This window comes from Myotis daubentonii, chromosome 8 (assembly GCF_963259705.1).
Source record: "Myotis daubentonii chromosome 8, mMyoDau2.1, whole genome shotgun sequence".
In the NCBI taxonomy this organism is placed as follows: domain Eukaryota; kingdom Metazoa; phylum Chordata; class Mammalia; order Chiroptera; family Vespertilionidae; genus Myotis; species Myotis daubentonii.
In genome coordinates this window covers 66174690-66195147 of record NC_081847.1, presented here as the reverse complement: position 1 = coordinate 66195147, position 20458 = coordinate 66174690, and the positions used below count along the sequence as shown (strand labels likewise).

The 20458-nt window shown below is 51.4% G+C and overlaps 1 protein-coding gene across 1 annotated transcript in view; it reads left to right on the top strand.

Annotated features, from left to right (window-relative positions):
• Positions 1-19976, top strand: part of UROC1 (urocanate hydratase 1) — a 36579-nt gene extending 16603 nt beyond the window's left edge. The window contains exons 14-20 of the mRNA XM_059706752.1: positions 1139-1260; positions 3312-3382; positions 3979-4077; positions 5822-5921; positions 10116-10197; positions 16801-16900; positions 18122-19976. Of these exons, the coding sequence (XP_059562735.1) occupies positions 1139-1260; positions 3312-3382; positions 3979-4077; positions 5822-5921; positions 10116-10197; positions 16801-16900; positions 18122-18262 (715 nt within the window). The 3' untranslated portion in view covers positions 18263-19976. The remainder of the gene's footprint in view (positions 1-1138; positions 1261-3311; positions 3383-3978; positions 4078-5821; positions 5922-10115; positions 10198-16800; positions 16901-18121) is intronic.
• The last annotated feature ends 482 nt before the right edge of the window (positions 19977-20458 follow it).

Genomic DNA, 20458 nt, shown 5'->3' with positions numbered 1-20458 from the left:
GGAGAGGCCAGTGGCCCAGGGCAAGTAGGGAGGAGTGGGAGGTACCCAGAGGGAGAGTGGGCTTGGCTGAGGGTGAGCTTGGAGGCCAGGGCCAGGGGCAACACAGGGGGAAAAGGGCGGGCTCCGGATGCTTTTGGAAGATTCCTGGCCCTCAGTGTGGCAAAATGGGTCAGGGAGGGAGGGAGGCAAGAAGGCAAACCTCTCCTTCTCAGGTTCCCTGTGGGCGGGGCAGAGCCAGAGTGGCCACACTGCAGGGGCATCGGGGGCCTCTCTGGGGAGGAGAGCAGTGGGGTGGCCCACAAGGGGCTGTGGAGTGTGGGACCCCAGGGAGGGCTAGGCCGCTGCCTCCCTCTGCCTGGAGTTCACACAGCAAGGTCAGATCACCTCAGGCCGATTTGGCCAAGTCCCTGCATTTACTATTTCTCCTAACTATTTAGTTTTCCTTGAGGGGTTGTCAGGTTGTCTATAACAGCAATCTAAGGAATTCCTGCTTGTCTGGGTCCTAGCTCCCTGCTCCTGCAGCTGGAGGTGGTGCAGCTGTGAGGGGGTGATAGAGCTAGAGGGAGGGAGAGCACTGAGGGGGTGGAGGGGGGCTGAGGGGCAGGGAGGGGGTGGAGGAGGAAGAAGTAGTGGGGAGGGAAAGGAAGGGGTGACTCAGGGAGAGGGGTGAAAGGAGAGGGAGGGGGTACTGGGGGAATTCAGGTAGAGGAGGAAAGAGGGTGCTGAGGGGAGGGGCTGAAGGGGAGGAAGGTGGAGAGGAGGGAGAGGAATTGAGGGGGAGGGAGAAGGAATGAGGGGGAGGGGCTAAAGGGAAAGAGGAGAGGGAGGGGGACTGAGGGGAAAGGGGACTGAAAGGCTGGAGGGGGCTGGAGGAGGCAGGGCCTCTGAAACCTCCTGTCCAACTAGCGACTTAGGGGCTTCCAGCAATAATTCTGGACGTTGGAGCCCCTCCCCCACTTTACTACACATGCCCACGCACAATGCCCCCCAACACACACCCCAGCTCACACATGGCCTTCACCCCCTCTCAGTCCTGGAACACATGCCCGCCCCCCTCCTTGGACCACGGCGATCCCAGCCCAGCCAGCGGGTGCGGCCCGTTTGGGGAGGCCATCGGACGGGCGTTGTGTCCTTGCAGGGATATATTCTCCCAGGGCTTCGGGCCTTTCCGCTGGGTGTGCACCTCCGGGGACCCTCAGGACCTGGCGGTCACCGATCAGCTGGCCACATCTGTGCTGGAGAAGGTCATTGCAGGCGGAGGTAAGGCTGTCAGGTCGGAGATGCCGGAGGGTCCGCCTGGCAGTGCCGGGCATTCCCCCCCAGCCCCCTCTCCTCATTCCCTTCCAGGCCCTTGTGGGCAGGGGGCACAAGGCTTCCAGTCCATGCCTGTCAGCAGTGCTCTGCTTCCTTGTAGCTGCCGGTGCACCTCTGAGCCTTTGGCCTTCCACATCCACAGGCCCCTGCTCATGTCATGGCAGGGCCCCCGGTGGATCTGTGGCTTTTCTGATCCTGAGCCTTGGTTCTCCATTTTCACATGGATGGGGAGGTTGTTCAACCACAGTCCCTTCTTGGGTAGCTGATTTGACCTGCCGTTTGTCACCTGGAGAAGAGAAGGCAGTTATGTTGTCAAACATACTCAGCTGTCAGAGCTCCTGCCCTCATTGCTCCAGCTTTTCTAAGGTCCAGGGGTGGCCTTCTCGCCGGTGGTTTCCTTTGGGGTTCAGTTCAGCCTTTGTGGCTGGTTTTAAATCTCCAGGGACCATTTTCACCCTGTTGTCCACATCTGAGTTCAGGGCGGTGGAGGGGATCTGGGATACAAGGATCCAGGGCTGGAGAACCAGGGTGAGGGAGGGTGGGGCCACCTATGTGGGAGAAGATAGGAAGGAGGAGGCCTACTGAGGTAGGAAGAGGAAGTGGGGGGGCCTTCTCTTGGGAATCATGTCAGAGGCCTCCTCATAGGTGGGTGTTCAACAACTAGCCCTTCAGGAGGAAGCTGCGCTGATGCATCTGTTGATGGCCAAGGTCTAGATCAGTGACGGCGAACCTTTTGAGCTCGGCGTGTCAGTATTTTGAAAAAACCCTAACTTAACTCTGGTGCCGTGTCACATATAGAATTTTTTTGGTATTTGCAACCATAGTAAAACAAAGATTTATATTTTTGATATTTATTTTATATATTTAAATGCCATTTAACAAAGAAAAATCAACCAAAAAAATGAGTTCGTGTGTCATCTCTGACAGGCGTGCCATAGGTTCGCCATCGCTGGTCTAGATACTCTCAGGCGGCTTATTTCAAGTGGGGCTTCACTGGGAACAGTAGCAGTATTTCCACCAGGCAGGTAACCTTAGAGAACATAGATCCTCCTAAAAGGTAGTAAATTAAGAAATGGTGACTTATGAACATTATCTTAACTTTTAACCAAATAGATTTTTTATTGATTTCAGAGAGGAAGGGAGAGGGAGAGAAACATCAATGATGAGAGAGAATCATTGATCGGCTGCCCCCTGCACACCCCCGACTGGGGATCAAGCCTGCAACCCGGGCATGTGTCGTGACCTCCTGGTTCATAGGCTGAAGCTCAGCCACTGAGCCATGCAGTCTGGGCCATTATCTTAATTTTTAATACGTTTTTTAAAAGTGTAAGTTTATTTCATTGAAATTTAACAATGTCTGTATTTCCACTGGCTCACAGAATTCCTGCCGATTTAGCAGTCTGCTTTGAGGAGCTGGAAGGAGCAGCTCCCAGGCTCCCTGGTTGCTGCCCCCTCTGCACACCCTTCATACTTAGCCGATGGCCTGTCTTACTTGGATAAGCAAGCTTCCTCTCACCTCAGGGCCTTTGCACTTGCTATTCCCTCTGCCTAGAATGCTGCTTCCTCAGATCTCTATGTCGCTGGTTCCTCCTTAGCATTTAGGATATAGCTCAACTATCTCCTCCTGACTCACCCACCTAGTGATGACCTCATCACACTCTTATTTTCTCACAGTCCGCAGCAGTCTTGGTTCCCAGTGCCTGGCCTGGCACTCAATAGATGTTTGTTGAAGGAATGAATATATTGGACAGTGGGCTGCACACTTCTGTGCATTAATTCACAGGACTATTTACTGCTGGTTCTGAGAATCAGATGGCCTAGTGTGGTGCTGTGGGGGGGCGGGGGGCTGTTGGGGGGGGATTGGAGAGTTCCCCTGACCCTGCGTCGGGGCTCCCGTGCTGGGTGAAGAATAAGTGCCTGTGCTGAGCAGCCTGCGACCACAGGGAGGGCCCGGGGCTCCCGGTGCCTGTGACATGCCTCCCCTCCTCTCCCTGCAGTGAACCCAGCTGTGAAGCTGCAATATATGGACAACATTCGTTGGATTCGGGAGGCTGCCAAGCACCGGCTGGTGAGGGCTTGGCCTGGTGGGGGGCAGGGGTGGGCCATGGGACTGCCCACCTGGCCAGTAGATGAGCGAGCTGAGAGGGTGCCAACATACCTGTGAGACTGCTTAGGTAGCAGACCCACTAGAGCCAGCAGCTACCTCACCCAGGGGGCTGCTGGACAGGGAAGCCAGGGACCTTTCAAAAGGTGGCCTGGGACAGTGACCAGGGCCGGTCAAGTTGCTCTTCACCCAGTTACTCAAATAGTTCTCTTGGGAGGTGGCCTCTGGGTCCCGAGAGGCAGGCCCCCTGGTTTCTCAGCTGTGTGAATGGCCTCCCTGAGCCTCCTGTCTCGTCTGTACAGAGGAGCACCCCTGGCTGTGGTGGGGTGCTTGGGGTGGGCTCTCGGTGGCAACTCATGGGGCCCTGATAGGTGAGGCACTGATAGGGCCAGGGTTGCCTGGGCCTCATTTCCGTGTCTGTGATTATGCTTCGAGGAGTGTGAAAACGAATGTGATGCGGGTGGGGACTCTCCATAATGATGGATCAGAAAGGTATCTCTGAGGAGCTGACTTGTGAGTTCAGGTCACCGAGGGGCCTCCTTTCACCTTTCTCTCTGCAGGTGGTGGGCTCCCAGGCAAGGATCCTGTACTCAGACCAAAAAGGCCGTGTGGCCATAGCTGTGGCCTTTAACCAAGCCATCGCCCATGGGAAGATCAAGGTGACATTTCCTGTGCCGCTGGGGTCGGGGGAGGGTCTCCCCTTGGCTCTTTCCTGTCAGTGCCGGCACTGCCCCCTGCTCTGTGTATGTGTCAGCTGAGGGCAGGGAGTGATGATCTGTCCTCACACCCAGGCTCTGACACTGGTCCCTGTGTGACTGTGGGCAAGTCAAGTGCCCTCTCTGAGCCTCAGTTTCCCTCCTGTTAAAGGAGAATCATATTAGCCTCCAAGCATGGGAGTAAGGATGAAGTGAGTTGGCTTCCACATGAGTATTAGATATATCTTTGTCGACTTCTCTTTTTCAAACCATGACAAACTTCCTATTTTCCTCTGAATCAGCCGGACTCACCCTGGAGGAAATGGAGCCCTGGGCACACTGTTCAGAGGGACCTCTGGCCCCTCCGTTTGTAGGCTCACGTGACAGACCTGTTTAGAAGCACCAGGAATGTTAACGAGCAGACATGAAGAGGAGGTTGACATGGATGAAAGTGAAGGCTGTCCCTGTGGGTGGTTCTGGGGGGCACTGGCAGCAGGGCAGCGGCCTTGGCCTTTCTCAGGAGCACCCCCAGAACACACTACTGTTGCGTGCTTCCTGGAAGCCCGGGGTGCTCACGAGGAAGGCTGGCACGGCTCACCAACCTTCCCGCAGGGCACACTCAACCCAGCTGGGGCCAGAGGTCAGCACTGAGAGCTGGGTCCATCCTCCCTCCCTCCCTCCCTCCCTCCCTCCCTCCCTCCCTTCCTTCCTTCCTTCCTTCCTTCCTTCCTTCCTTCCTTCCTTCCTTCCTTCGTCAATTGATTGACAGCTTCCTCTGTGCCAGGCTTATTCCAAGCACTGGGGGGTGGGGGTGGGGGTGGGGCGATGTGGCAAAGAACAAGATAAACAGGGTCCCCACCTTGATCTACTTACTAGTGAGAAGAAACTAACAATATGCAACTAAAAGTATCAATTCAGGGAGAATTTTAGATGGTGACGAACAGTATGAAGAAAATGAGTTGAGGTGACAAGGTGGGGGTTATGGGGTGGGGATGAGCGGTGTCTTTAGAGGTGGTGGTCCAGACAGGCCTTTCTGAGTTGCTGGCATAGAACTGAGGCCTGAGTTTCAAGGAGATGCCAGAATACCTGGGGGCAGGTGATGCCAGGACAGAGGTGGAGAGATGGAAGGACACTGGGCCTGTTCAAGGGAAGGAGAGGGGGGCCTCTTGATTCAGAGCAGTGGGGAGTTACCCTCTTGGCAGGCTACCTCCTCCTACATGGGGAGCCTGTGAACTTCTGTGTCCCCTGGGGAGGGCTGGGAAAGCCCACCTCCAGTGGTGCCACACGCTCAGGGGCCAGGCTGCCTGAAGAGAGAGCCCAGACTCTAGTATACTGTATGTGGGTTTAAATCCCAGCCTACCCACTTACCAGCTCTGTGATGTTGGGAAAGTTTCTTATCCTCTCTGGGCCTCAGTTTTCCTTTCTACAAAATGGGCATGATAACAGTTGTGCCTACCTGGATAGGGTTATTGAGAAAACTCGGTGACATATTAAATGGGGGCTTCTAAGAACATAGTAAGTGTCAAAATAAGCAGAATCTATTGGTAGCTACCCAAGGACATAAACATCTGCGGTTCCTCTTGCTAACGGTCTGTTTTCCAGGGGGCGGTGTCTGAAGGGCTTCTGGTATGGCCTGATCCAACTTTGCCCTCCACTGGGCAGCTGTGGTGGACACTGTTGGCTGACATTGCATATCTGCACACTGCAGGCCCCGGTGGTCCTGAGCCGAGACCACCATGATGTGAGTGGCACAGACAGTCCCTTTAGGGAGACCTCCAACATCTATGACGGCTCTGCCTTCTGTGCAGGTGAGGAAGATAAAACATCAAAAAGAATGTTTTTAATGTTGGATTTGATTTAAAAATCAATTGATTCATTTAGTTTGTCATAATGTTACAAAAAATGTGCTGGCATTTGAGAGGCAGGACATAGGGTGACCAACCTTGGACAATGGGTATTCTGGGACATGGGACCTCAGGTTCTTAAATTGGGCCAGTGCTAGGCAAATTGGGACCGTTGGATGCCCTAGACTTGGGTGTGCTTCTGGCCCCATCACTTGCTGGGCGATCTTCAGCAAGGTACTTAAAGTCTCAACCTTAATGTCCCCATGTGTGAAATGGAAATAACAGTAGTATCTACCTCAGAGGGCTGCTGTGAAACATAAGCTGAATGACTACACATCCAGCATCACCTCAGGGACCCAGAGCCAGTGTTCAGGGAAGGTGAGCTGCTGATGAGATCTGTTCCTTGGGTGGCTTGCTCATTCCCTGCCCCTCGGGGGTCCTTCTATTATGGATAGGATCCCAAGGGAAGGAGGTGGACTCTCAGGAACACTATTCTTTTTACAAGGAATTGGTCCATTTCATCAAAGTTATCAAATTTATGGATATAGAGTTGTATTCCTTTATTATCTTTTTAATGTCTATGGGGTCAGTTGTGATATCCTTTCTGTCATTCCTGATATTGGTCATTTGTGTCTTTCTTTTTTTATTGGTCAGTTTGGCTAGAAGTTTATCAATTTTATTGATATTCTCAAAGATGATTTTAGTTCATTTGATTTTCTTTCAATTGCTTCTCTGCTTCCAAATGATTGATTTCTGCTCTAATCTTTAGTATGTCCATCCTCCTCCTTGCTTTGGGTTTAATTTGCTCTTCTTTCTGCAAGGGAGAAGCTGAGGTTACTGATTTGAGACCTTTTTCTTTTCTAGTATAAGTATTTAATGCTATAAATTTCTCTAAACACTGCTTTAGCTATATCCTACAGATTTTTATATGATGTATTTTTATTTTCACCTAGTTCAAAATATTTTTAAGTTTTTTTGAGTCTTCTTCTTTTATCCATGGGTTATTTAAAAGATTTTTAATTTTCAATTTTGGGGGGGATTTTTCAGATATCTTTTTGCTACTAACTTCTGGTTTAATTCCATTATGGTATGAGAACTTACTGTGTATTATTTCTTTTTAATTTGTTAAGGATTTCATGGTCCAAAATGTGGTCTATGTTAGAGCACTTGAAAATGTGTATTTTGCTGTTATTTGGTGAATTTTTCTTAAAATGTCAAGTAGGTCACATTGGTTGATAATGCTGTTCAGTTCACCTGTCTTTACTGATTCTGCCTATTCTATAAATTACCGAGGGAGGAGTGGTGACATTTCCAAATCTATGTGTGAATTTGTTTATTTCTTCTTTCAGTTCATTTTTTAAAAAATTTAGATTGTGTTGATAGAGGTACTTTTCCCCCTTGAATCCTCACCTGAGGACATGCTTAGAGAGAGGAAGAGCTGCCCTCTGCATGCTCCCTGATTGGGAATCGAACCTGTGGGTTGCGAACAATGAAAATACATCCTGCATATCAGATCTTTACATTATGATTCATAACAGTAGCAAAATTATAGTTATGAAGTAGCAACGAAAATAATTTTATGGTTGGGGTTCACCACAACATGAGGAACTGTATTAAAGGATCGCGGCATTAGGAAGGTTGAGAACCACTGCTAGTGTAAGGACAACGCCTAACCAACTGAGCCATTCCAGCCCGGCTTGCCTTGTATTGCAGCTATGTTGTTAGGTGCACATTCGTTTAGGTTTATTATACCTTTTTTGAGACTTGACCTCTTTATCGTTATACTAGGGGCCCGGTGCACGAAATTCGTGCACTGGGTGTGTGTGTGTGGGGGGGGGAGTGTCCCTCTGCCCAGCCTGCCCCCTCTCACATACTGGGAGCCCTCAGGCGTTGACCCCCATCACCCTCCAATCGCAGGATCGGCCCCTTGCCCAGGCCTGATGCCTCCGCCAGAGGTGTCAGGCTTGGACAGGGGACCCCCATCTCCCCCCCAATCACTGGCTCTGGCCCCCGCCCAGGCCTGAGGCCTCTGGCCCAGGAATCATGCCTGGGCAGGGGACCCCCATCTCCCTCTGATCGCTTGCTCCACCCCCCGCCCAAGCCTGACGCCTCTGACCCAGGCTTCAGGCCTGGGCAAGGGGACCATCATATCCCCCCAATCCCCGGCTCCGCCCCCCACCCAGGCCTGATGCCTCGGCCAGAGGAGTTGACCCTCATCACCCTCCGATCACCAATCACTGGATTGGCCCCTTGACCAGGCCTGAGGCCTCCGGCAGAGGTGTCAGGCCTGGGCAGGGGACCCCCAGCTCCCCGTGGTTGCAGGCTCCGCCCCTGCCCAGGCCTAACACCTCTGGCCTAGGCGCCGGCCCGGGCAGCGGGGACCCGCAGTGGCAGCGGGGGGCACCGCGATCGTGGGCTTCACTTTAGGCCCAGGCAAGGGACCCCTAGCTCCCGGGACTGCCAGCTCCCATCGCTGGCTCCACCCCTACTTCCTGCTATCACTGGCCAGGGCGGCAAAGGCGCCTGATTCTCCAATCATGGCTGGGGGGCAGGGCAAAGGCGGCCCCAGGGCCGCCTTTGCCCTGCCCCCCAGCTCTTAGCTCCCCCCTGGGTTTCTGATCACTGTCAGTGGCAGGGGGCTTCTTCCTGCTTTCCCTTTCGCCTCCCTGCATTGTGCCTACATATGCAAATTAACCGCCATCTTGTTGGCAGTTAACTGCCAATCTTAGTTGGCAGTTAATTTGCATATAGCCCTGATTAGCCAATGAAAAGGGTATCGTCGTACACCAATTACCATTTTTCTCTTTTATTAGATAGGATAATATCCCTTTTTATTTTTTATAATATTCCTGGTTCTGAAATTAATTCTCTGATATTAATATCCTATATAATAAAAGGGTAATATGCAAATTGACTCTAAAGGCGGACCAGGAACAACTGGTCGCTAAAATGTGCACTTGACCACCAGGGGGCAGACGCTCAACACAGGAGCTTTCCCCTGGTGGTCAGTGCGCTCCCACAGGGGGAGTGTCGCTCAGCCAGAAGCCAGGCTCACGGCTGTGAGCACAGCAGCAGCTCTAAGGATGTCTGACTGTGGCTTAGGCCCAATCCCCTGGGAGCGGGCCTAAGCTGCAGGTGGACAACCCCGAGGGCTGCCAGACTGTGAGAGGGTGCAAGCCGGGCTGAGCGGCCCCCGTCCCCAGTGTACGAATATCGTGCACCAGGCCTCTAGTAGTTTATATTTGTATCCTGTGGCCATTGCAATAAATCACCACAAACGTAGTGGCTTAAAACAACACAAACATAGTTCTGAAGTCAGAAGCCTGAAGTCAGTTTCAATAGGCCAAAGTCAAGGTGTTGGCCAGGCCATGACATCTTAGGAGGCTCTAGGGGAGAATGTTTCCTGGCCTTCTCCAGTGTCTAGAGCTGCATTTCTTGGATTTCTTAGCTCATGGCGCTTCCCAATCTTCACCGCCCAGCACCAAGAAAAAGCATGTTCAGGATTCTCCCTGGTTTCTCTGTGAGCACCTGGTGGAGTTTTTGGAATAAGCGCCTGTCAAAGGGTTCAAGCCCCCGTATATCCGTGTCCCATGGACCTCACAGTCCCAGGGCTCATGCTTGTCCTTTAGCAGTTTAGATAGTTTGTAAGGTGACCAGGTTGGGTTCAGTTTTTCTGTGCAAATGCCTCTCTCTCTCCAGATTTCAAATTAGTTGCCCTGGGACATCAGTTCCCTGGTGGAGTCGAGAAAAGTCATTAATTTGTGACCCCCACCCTTCTTTTGTTTGTTTTAAGGGTGGGAGTGATGTTCTTTGGCTTTCTACATCTCTAAACTAAAACCACTACCACCTCCCTGTTAATTCTGTTTTCTTTCTGCTTCTGGGCACTTTATCTGGCATTCAGTGCTAGTGAGCATAATTATAGGGATGGGTACCAGTGGGAATTTGTCCATTTCTCCTGCCTTGGCTTAGCTTTGCAAACATAAATTGTTACTGTTTCTAGGGTCATCTGTGCCTAGTTCCCCATCTGTCCTCCAGGCCTGAATGGTATTGGCTCAGCCAGTGGGGTCTGTAGATGCCCACTTGTATACTGGCCAGAGCCTGGCCTGGACCCGGCCAACCTCCTTCAGGGAATAACGGGTGGTGGCTTTGTTTCCACAGACATGGCCGTGCAGAACTTCGTGGGCGATGCCTTTCGAGGAGCCACCTGGGTCGCTCTTCACAACGGTGGGGGCGTGGGCTGGTAAGAACGTTTTGGAGAACAGGTGGTGGGGGTGCAGGCTCCCTGGAAGGCACAGGGATTTCTTTGAGGGTCCTGGGCCCTGCCTCTCCCAAGCTCCTTCTGCTGAAGGCTTTACTGTGATGTTTTCCTACCGTGAGCCGGATGTTGGAGGGACAGAACATTGCGGGTGAAGTGTGGGGGAGTGTCTGGCACAAACCACTCCTCCTTTGGGGTCTCACCTGCCACACGGCACAGGAAGGCTGTTAAGAACCATGACTGCCCCTTTGATGCCAGTTTTCACTTGGCGTTCACAGATATATTTCCTCAGGAATTCTCACAGTGCTGTCTGTTCAGGCCACCTCAGATTCCCAGGCGACAGGCAGGGAGGCAGGAGGCCTGGGCTCTCTGCTCTCCTGGGTCCCTGGCTCAGGACTCTGCCCTGGCCAGTACTGTTTCCAGTCTTCACTGGTAGGAAATGGGGGTTTCTGGGAGGATCTCAATCTGGCTGACAGTCACAGCTCCGTCATGAAGATGTTCACTACAATTCTACTACCAACATGTACCGGTTTTCTCACTCCACTCACCAGTCTTCTCCAACACCTACAATTCAACTCAATTCTGACACTGTCTACCTGGAGAAAGCCTCAGGTCCCATAGGTTAGGGGCCCACTCCCACAAGACTGTCCTCACCTCACTTCAAATCACAAGCCCAGGTTGTTGCCTACTTCTGACTGAACTGCTACCGATTGGAGGTTCCTACAACCCCCTCCTTGAGTTTATTAATTTGCTAGAGTGGCTCACAGAACTCAGGAAGCCCCTTTACTCACTAGATTACCGATTTATTACAAAGGAGATTTAAGGATACAAATCAACAATCAGGTGAAAAGATATGTAGGATGAGGTCCCAACAAAGAAATTTCTGTCTTTATGGAGTTTGGGGCCCCACACAGTGGTGTGTGGCAGCATTCTGACCCCCCAACCTGAAGCTATCCGAACCCCATCCTTTTTGTTTTTCACGGAGGCTTCATTAAATAGGCATGATTGATGAAATCACTAGCCATTGGTGATCAATTCAACCTTCAGCTCCTCCACTTTCCCTGGAGGTCTTGGGGTGGGACTGTAAGTTCCAACCCTCTATTCCTGGTTGGTTCCCCTGGCAACCAACCCCTATCAGTAGGTGGGGTGGGGGCGGGGGCAGGGACAAGTCACCTCATTAACATAAAGACATCTTTATTGTTCTCAACACTTAGGTATTCCAAAGGTTTCAGTTCTGTGCCAGAAATGGGATAAAGACCATAGATACAGGGTGTCCCAAAAAATGTATACACACTTTGACACCTGATAGCTCAGTTTTGAAAAGGAAATGTATTTCAATAAATACTGTGTATGTATTTCAAAGTGTATGTATACATTTTTTGGGACACCCTATATATTTCTTATTCTAAGTCATAATATCACATCTGCTGTGAAGAATAATGAATAACTAACACTTATTGCACATGGGCCTCATGGCAAGCATTTTGTAGGCTCCTTGAATCCATTCTTTCGCCTAATCTTAGAAGGAAAATACATTTTACAGATGAGGAAACGGAGGCACCAGAGGCTAAGCTGCACCTGCGCAGGGTCTGTCTCTGTGGGGTCACCTGGGGACGCTGCCAGACAAGAGCAGCAGGGGGTGCTGCGGCTCCAGAGAGGAGGACAGCTTCCTGGGCCTGGCCACCTCTGAACTGACCTCTGAGCCCGCTCTGGCCGGATCAAGCTTGGCTTTGCCCTCCAGAGCCAAGTCTTTCAGCACTTGTGCTTCCCAGGGCATTCCGATGGGCCGGCTTGGCTGAAATTTCCAGCTGCAGCTCAGTCAGGTGGCTCTAGTTAATGGAGAATGTAACCGGAATGCATGTCCTTTTTGCTACAAAGTCTAGAGAAAACAGGGACGAGAAGAGTGCCTGGTAATGGATACCTGGCCTGTTGTCGCTGGATTTAATGAGAGGGTTCTCTAGTCCAAGAGTGACTTTGAAGGGGAGTAACTTGCCCAAGGCCACAGAGTTGGTGGGAGAGCTGGAATCTGGACCCAGATCTGTTGCCTCCCAGATCCACCAATTCATCATTGCCAATGGGACAACAGAGGGCAAGAAGGGACAGAGCAAAGCAGCTGAGAGTCAACAACACGAGGGCCTCTGAGCAGGGGACAGCAGGGCCAGAATTCAGGCAGGACACTTGCTCTAACCCACTGCACTAGGGCTCTCAGGACAGCGAATGTAAATTCCCACGGTGCTCCCAACCCCTGGGCTGCCCCCAGCTCCGCATTCTGGCTGTTCTTGAGGGCTCTTTTGGGAACACCGCCAATTCACGTTGGAATTCATTAGACTCACTCATACGTAAGTACATAATTTAATGCATCAGATACTCCTGCAAAGCTTGCTGCAAATATCAGCAGGAAAAAAAATCTGTCCCATGACCATTCCTATGCCAAGAGGAAATCACATCCAACTCTAGCTTTGTTTTGTGTTGTTGTTGTATGGAAATCCATGTTTCTAAGTTATAAACTTACCCGGCTCTCACTGGATTTGCTTTTAGTTTTGTTTTTGCATTTTATGTTCCCTGATGAGCAATATCAGCTGTGTGTTGTTTTCTGCTTTCTCTGTTGCTTCTGTCTCCTCGGAGCCCCTCCTTCTGATTGTTCACTTAGTGTCTGTCCTCGTGGTGTCTGTCCAGCTGTCCTTGATATCTGTCTGTTTGTTTATTTTTTATTTTTAAATATATTTTTATTGATTTCAGAGAGGAAGGGAAAAGGAGAAAGAGATAGAAATATCAATGATGAGAGCGAATCATTGTTTACCTCCTGCATGTCCTTACTGGGGATTGAGCCCACCAACCGGACATATACCCTGACCAGGAATCGAACCATGACCTCCTGGTTCACAGGTCGATGCTCAACCACTGAGCCACGCTGGCTGGACTGTCTGCTTGTTTAGAGAGGGCTAGTTGGTTCTCCTGCCCTTGTAGGGAAGTCTCGGTCAGTTCTGGGAGCTGGGTGGTAGGGACAGGGCCTCACTATTGGGTGTTGAGACTTGTCCTGCATCTTTGTGTTTCATGTTCGCTCTCTCACCTTCTAATGTGCCTCTGTCCTTACACCTAGAACCAGTCCCGGGGCCCATGTCTTTGAGGAATAAATTGATATATTTGATCAACCATCTTTATCCAGATACTGACATTTTCCCCACTTAACGGGCAACTCAAACTTGAATGTGCACAGGATTCCCTGGGGAGCTTGCTAAATGGAGATTCTGACTAGGCAGCTCTGGAGGGGCTGGGATTCAGCGTTTCTGACCAGCTCTGGTGATGCTGCTTCTGCTGCCCGCGGACTCTGTGTAGCCAGGGCATCAAGGGCTCCGGCCATCTGTGCACAGACACCTCCTTCGCCCCGCCTGTCCCCAGTGCAGCAGGGAGCACCTTTGTGTGTACAATTTTGTTGCTTAATTAACATCATGGATTCTGAAGTCAGTTTGATGGCACAAGTTAAGCTGTTGAGCTTTGTTTCTCATTGACAAAATGGTCATAATAATAGCAACGGCTTTGTAGCTACTGGTGAAGATTAAATGAGTTAATAATAGCTAAGGCTTATGCAGTGCATAACAGGCGTAAGGCCTTTTAAGAAATGTGTGCTATCCCTAGCCAGTTTGGCTCAGTGGATAGAGCGTGGGCCTGCGGACTGAAGGGTCCCTGAGTTCAATTCCAGTCAAGGGCACATGCCTGGGTTGCAGGCTTAATCCCCAGTAGGGGGCATGCAGGAGGCAGCCTATCAATGGTTCTCTCTCATCATTGATGTTTCTATCTCTTTCTCCCTTCCATTCCACTCTGAAATCAATAAAAATATATTTTAAAAAAAGAAATGTGTGCAAGCCCATGTAATTGCTACAACAGACCCATCGAAGACATAAATACTACCCAGCAGAGATAAATAACTTTGAGTTGGGTTGCTCTGGGTTGGCCTAGCGCAAATGCTTGTGCCAACCCACCACCAATCTCTTGTAAAGGTGCCAGAACAGGGTCTGACACATGGCATGCCTCCTGTAAATGTTAACCTCTGTCACAAGATGCTAGTTGTAATCTCAGGTTCAAAAAAGGTGGGCATTTTCAACTTAAATGATAGCTGCCAACAAATTTCCTGATATAAAAATTCTCGTTTGCATAACCTCCTCAACACTAAATGTGATCACTCACTGGATGTTAACATGGGGTTTACCAGCCTGGTAGGCAAGAAGTAAGAAATTCTTATTTTGAATTGGATTACTCTGAGGTTTTTGCTCTCGAGTTGTGTGCTTTTTCTTATTGATTTGCAGGCATTCTTCATCGATTCTAGATACAAGATGGATGTGTTGGGTTTGTGTCAATAGTCTTTGAACTTTGTTTAAAGCATCTGTGCTGGTTGGGTTCTCCAGGAGGCAGGGGCTGAGTTCGGGTTGGGAGTGTACAAAAGGGTTATTGGGGAAGCCCACCTGGGAAAGGACGAGTTGGGGAAGGTGAATATGAGGCAGGGTGATTGGTCAGGGAGCCCTCAGTTCCCATGCAGGCCTGACAGTCTTGCTGCTAGCAGGGAGCTCTAGAGCCCAGGTAGCTGTTATAGGAGCCGCTTCGGGCAGAAACGGGCAGGCCCCATGCCATGGTATTGCTCAGTCTCTGCCCCAAGCAGGACCTAAGGAGTTATTGTTGGGGTTTGAGAATAAACCACCTCCCCACAGCTGGGCTTTTTGGCATGGGAACCCGGGCAGATTCCCCCCTCCTCACGGGGGCTTTTCTATTCTGGCTGTTTTTTTAAATGTTGCTTTAAAACACCTATCCCTCTCCTGACTTAAAAACAAAACATTGTCCTAAATTTTATTTATTCGTCTTACAATTTTAAACATTTTGTTTTCCTTTATGTGTGATGTTAGGTTCTACTTTTATGTTTTTCTCAAAGGGCTAGTTGTCCCCAAATGCTGCACTGACAGCAATGCTGCCTTTAGCACCCCGTTTTCCTGGGCTCAGCGTGCTCAGGGCTCCTCCTTGGGCGAGGTTTGCGGAGGACACCTAGAGCTGAGCAACTTTGGTTTCTGACCATCTGGGCTTATGGATCCAAAAATGAAAGACGTAGTTCTAATCTCAAAAAGACCTCTTGGGTTGAAGGGCACACGTGAGTCCTCACTTAGTGACTTTTGCTGCCATCTGCTTTCTTCTCTGGCCAGCCCCATGCCTGTGAACAGGCTCCCAGCTGCAAGACATGCACGGGGCTGGCATCAACACCAGGCTGAGGGCCAGGCAGGGGCAGCTTTTGTGCCCAGAGTGGGAGCACTGGTGGCTCCTGGGGCAGAGGGCTCCTCCCCTTCTTGGTGGGAACTGATTGAAATTATCAGTAGGTTAATTACCAGCTGGGCAGAGAAGCAGATAAGGCCTGACAGTCCTGAAGGATCTGAGACTAGAATAACTAGAGGCACCTTCCGGGCGTGGGAAGGAGAAAGAGCAAACTCATTGGCACTGGGTACTGAACGGCCATATATTGTGGTCCCAGGTGTCCGTGTCTGGCAGAAGAGCCCTGGAAGGTACTGACATGATCCAGGGCATTTCCAGTGAGTAACTGGAGGGGACACGTGAAGTATAGGGATTCGAGCTGAGTGGGAACTTCGGCTGGGCCCAGCAGCCATTGATAATGACATCGAGGGTGAGGACAGGAGTCCAGGGGTGCCAGGAAGGAGAGGGTCCTCATGGCTGATGGAGAAAAACCACAGGGCAAATATGCGGACAGTAGAATAGCACTAACATACTCAAGTAAACTCCAATGACATCTATTAAGAAACAAATGAACATACGAACATATCACACCTGTGAGAGGTGGTCAGAACAGAATTCAGAGAAACGTGTTAATTAGGAAACAAGAAATGCTAAAAATAAAGGAACTCAGCTTTCAAATCAAGTAATCAGAACCCCAAAATACACCTAAGCAGTGGTTCTCAACCTTCTGGCCCTTTAAATACAGTTCCTCATGTTATGACCCAACCATAAAATTATTTTCGTTGCTACTTCATAACTGTAATGTTGCTACTGTTATGAATCATAATGTAAATATCTGATATGCAGGATGGTCTTAGGCGACCCCTGTGAAAGGGTTGTTTGACCGCCAAAGGGGTCGCGACCCACAGGTTGAGAACCGCTGACCTAAAGGACGTAGAAAGAGATAAGAAAGACAAGGAGCATAAAGAGGAAATCAGGAAGAATGACAATTGAGTTGAGCGATGCAAGAGACCTCCGAGGAAGCACCCCTGCCCAGGAAGCACTCTGAGGAGCACGGGAGAAGGGCGTCATGTCTCACTCGGGAGGCCAGGCTTCAAGCACGATGGGGCACACGAGTGGGTCCTGGAGGTGGGCTCCGGGTCCCTGGGGGAAAGCACAGAGGCATGAGTGGACAGCACAGCACTGTGAGGCTCTTGCATCTGTAGGCTGTCAAGAGGGCACAGGCTTTGGCCCCAGGGGCTGACCACAACACATCCTCAAACAGGACTTTCAGAACATCCCAAACTCCCATGCACTTCTGCCTGTTCTGTGAGGGTCAGGACCCAGAGGTGACCTGGAAACTCTTTTGTCTCTTGCCAGGGGTGAGGTGATGAATGGTGGGTTTGGCCTCGTGCTAGATGGGACCCAGGAGGCTGAGCAGAGGGCCAAGATGATGCTTGGTTGGGACGTCTCCAATGGAGTAAGTCACCCCTGGTCTCTCCCCTGCCTTCTCTCTCCATTGGTGCTTTCGCCCCTTCCAACTGCAGACCTGAGACTGAGTTCTGTCCCTTTTATCCCAGAAATGGCCATTCCTGGCCCTTCATGTCTCTCCTCATCACCTACCACATCTCTTCTGGGCTGTTTCCAGAGGCTTCTTTGTATCTCCCGGCCTCTGGCCTTACCCTCCAGTCCAGCCTCTGTCCACACAGGGGGCCCCTGGCATCTGACCCTGCCTGCCCAGTGAGAGCACCCTCTCCCCCCCTGCTGGTAGGAGAGGCCTCCTTTTAAAGCCTTATCTTTCCACCATCTCTGAGGCGGGCCAGAGAGTACAGGACCTTCACTAGAACAGCCTCTGGCTCTGCGGCTACTGATCAGCTTTGCTGTGATCCAGGATGGGTGTGTGTGTGTGTGTGTGTGTGTGTGTGTGTGTGTGTGTGTGGTGGGGCTCCTTCCTCTCTTGGACCACATCACAGGCAGTTGGGAAGGGGGAACAGACGGGGAGTCAGGTGGTGAGGAAGGGTATGTGCAGCCATGAGTGAAATAGGGAGCACAAGAGTCCAGAGAGTTTGACATTGGGTGGCCCGGAGCACAAATGTGAGAGTGGGGGTGAAGGGGTGCTTGGAGGCCCAACTCCCTGGGAGCCCCCAGCAGAGGAGAGTCTTCATCCTGAAGGCAGTGAAGCAGTGAGAGGATGAATGGGGGAGGTGTGGGAGGACCAGTGGGCGGGGCTTGGCAAGAATGGCTGCAGGGAGGCGAGGAGGGGGTAGGGGGGAGGTGCCATGACAGTCATCCAGGGAGCCCTGATGATGGAGATGGGAGAAGGAAGTGGATGGAGAGAGATTTTAAGGCTGATCCAAGGTGGGTGTCCATCTATGAGGCCAGAGAGGAGGGGTGCTGAGGATGACTCCTGGGTGCCTGGCCTGTGCCCCTACATGGAGTGGCGGGGGTGGGGGGGTGGTGGTGGTAGGGAGGCTGGGCAGAAGGCTAGCTGGTTTCAGATCAGAGAGGCAGGTAAGTAGTAATCGGGACAAGAGAGGAGGAGGTCTGAGCCTCGGATGGGGCCTGGACAGACTGACCCCACAGATAGTACAGAGCGTCCACCAGGGGGTTTGAGCCCAGCCCCAGGGTATCCAGAATGCCTTGTTGGGAGCCCGGTCATGTTGGCACCAGCGACAGCACAGCCCTCCGCACCCTTTGACAGGTGGCCCGCCGCTGTTGGTCCGGGAACCAGAAGGCCTATGAGATCATCTGCGAGACGATGCGGGAGAACAAGGGCTTGGTGGTGACACTGCCACACCAGGTGGCAGACGAGCACATGCTCCAGCAGGCCTTGCGGCCATGAGCACCGAGAGCCTGCCACGGTCCCCTCATGTTCCCCCCTTGGCCCCTGTCCTCATCCTCACAGCCACACCACATCTTTCGCTGCACACCTCCCTCTCCTGGGTCAGCAGGTCCACACCCATGCCCACATGGGGCCTCACAGCACTCTAGAGAGTGGGCTGTTGCTGTCCCCATTCCACAGATGAGCCAGCTGAGGCCCACAGAGGTGGGGCCATTTCTCCAAGACCAGGTCGCTCCCCTGAGAACCTGGGAGGGCAGTGAAAGTCTTGTTTGGGGCTATAGGAGCTTTGGAGGTAGGCGTGTCGTGAATACTGGCTGAGCTGGTCCCTTCTCAGCCTCCTGTCATTCCTTTTCCTACCAAAGGGCGGGCTTTCCTATGGGCACGTTTTTAATCAATCACCAGCTCTTGCCCACCTTCCAGCCACCCATGCAGCTCTCTTTCCATCTGCTAGCCCAGTGGTCGGCAAACTCATTAGTCAACAGAGCCAAATATCAACACTACAACGATTGAAATTTCTTTTGAGAGCCAAATTTTTTAAACTTAAACTATATAGGTAGGTACATTGTTATTAACTTAATGAGGGTACTCCTAAGGCTTAGGAAGAGCCACACTCCAGGGGCCAAAGAGCCGCATGTGGCTCGCGAGCCGCAGTTTGCCGACCACGGTGCCTGTTCATTTGTCTGTGCAGGTACTTTCTGTACCTCCACGCCCCAGCCTTGGGCACAAAGGAACATTCACCAGGCCCCGGGCTTGAAGGGGTCCAGGGAGGAAGGTAGGAAAATAAAGGATTGCCTGGAGAGCTGTGCACCGTGGTGTGGGCGGGGCGGATGCAGGGTGGTGGGATGGGGGCCGGCAGAGCTCTGCCCTAAAGATTAGTGATACTTTGTTGGGGAAAAAAGGAGAGAGCAGGGGTACTACCCATTGCCGATCACTTATGGCAGAAGTCTGCTCAGGAGGCCTGTTTGGGACCAGGTGCCCTGTAGGAGCAGTGTGGGATCTGAGGCTGGCTTCACCCGCCCCTGCCAGACCCCAGACAGAGCCCAGCCCCAATGAAGATGACCCAGGCAGAGGGGATCATGTGACCGTGCTTCTTCAGGCCTTCATTTTGAAGCGGGTGCTTTTTTTTTTTTTCTTTAAAGGGGTGGTGGTTCTGCTTTATTCTTTCCCCAATTACAAAAAGAAGCAAAGTGGAGAGATGAGCTCCCTGCCCCTCGTCTTTCATCCTTCCTGCCCCACAGACTGGTAATCGGGACTTGTTCCCTTTCCTGTAAATATCCAGGGCAGCGGTTCTCAACCTGTGGGTCACGACCCCTTTGGCGGTCGAACGACCCTTTCACAGGGGTCGCCTAAGACCATCCTGCATATCAGATATTTACATGACGATTCATAACAGTAGCCACATTACAGTTATGAAGTAGCAACAAAAATAATTTTATGGTTGGGTCACAACATGAGGAACTGCACTTAAAGGGCCAGAGGGTTGAGAACCACTGATCCAGGGCCATGCAGGGAATCAGGGAGACACTGCCCCAGAGCAGGCCCCCTCGGTGGCACTGTGCTTGCTGGCTCTCTGCACTAGGAGACCCCTGTGACCTTGCTATGCTAAGCAGAGCAGCTTTGACCACATACCTTATTCTCATTAGTTTCTGGCCTTAGCTTAGCCCCCTGTAGGGCCCATTACAGACTTAAAAATGGCTCATCCTAAACCAAGAATTAAGAAAGAGATTGGGGGATGGGTTTCCAAAGAGCCACAGAAAACTTTTCACCCCTCCCCTTCCATGTCTGCAGAGAGGGAGCCAGTCTGGCTGGATTCTGAGTTTTCAGTTTTACAGAATCCCAATATTGTCTGGGCAGCAATATACCCAGTAAAAATAGTTGATTTTCCAGTTTTTCTTGCAACTGGGAGTGAGTGACCTCTGGCCTCGTTCTGGCCCATGAAATGAGGTAGAAGGATGCTGGGTAGGACTTCTGGGAAAGCTGGTTTTTTCTAATAGAAATGTAGAGATGCGGCTGGATTGCTTTTTGCCTTTGCCCCTTCTTCCTGCTAGAACCTCAGGTGTGATGCTGACGTACAGCAACCATTCTGTGACCATGAGGTTCACAGAGGCATAGGCAGGGTGCACGTGGGAAGGCACAGGAACCTGTGCTCTTGGCAGCACATGGGGCTGCTATTCCAGCATGGGCCTGCCCCTCTCC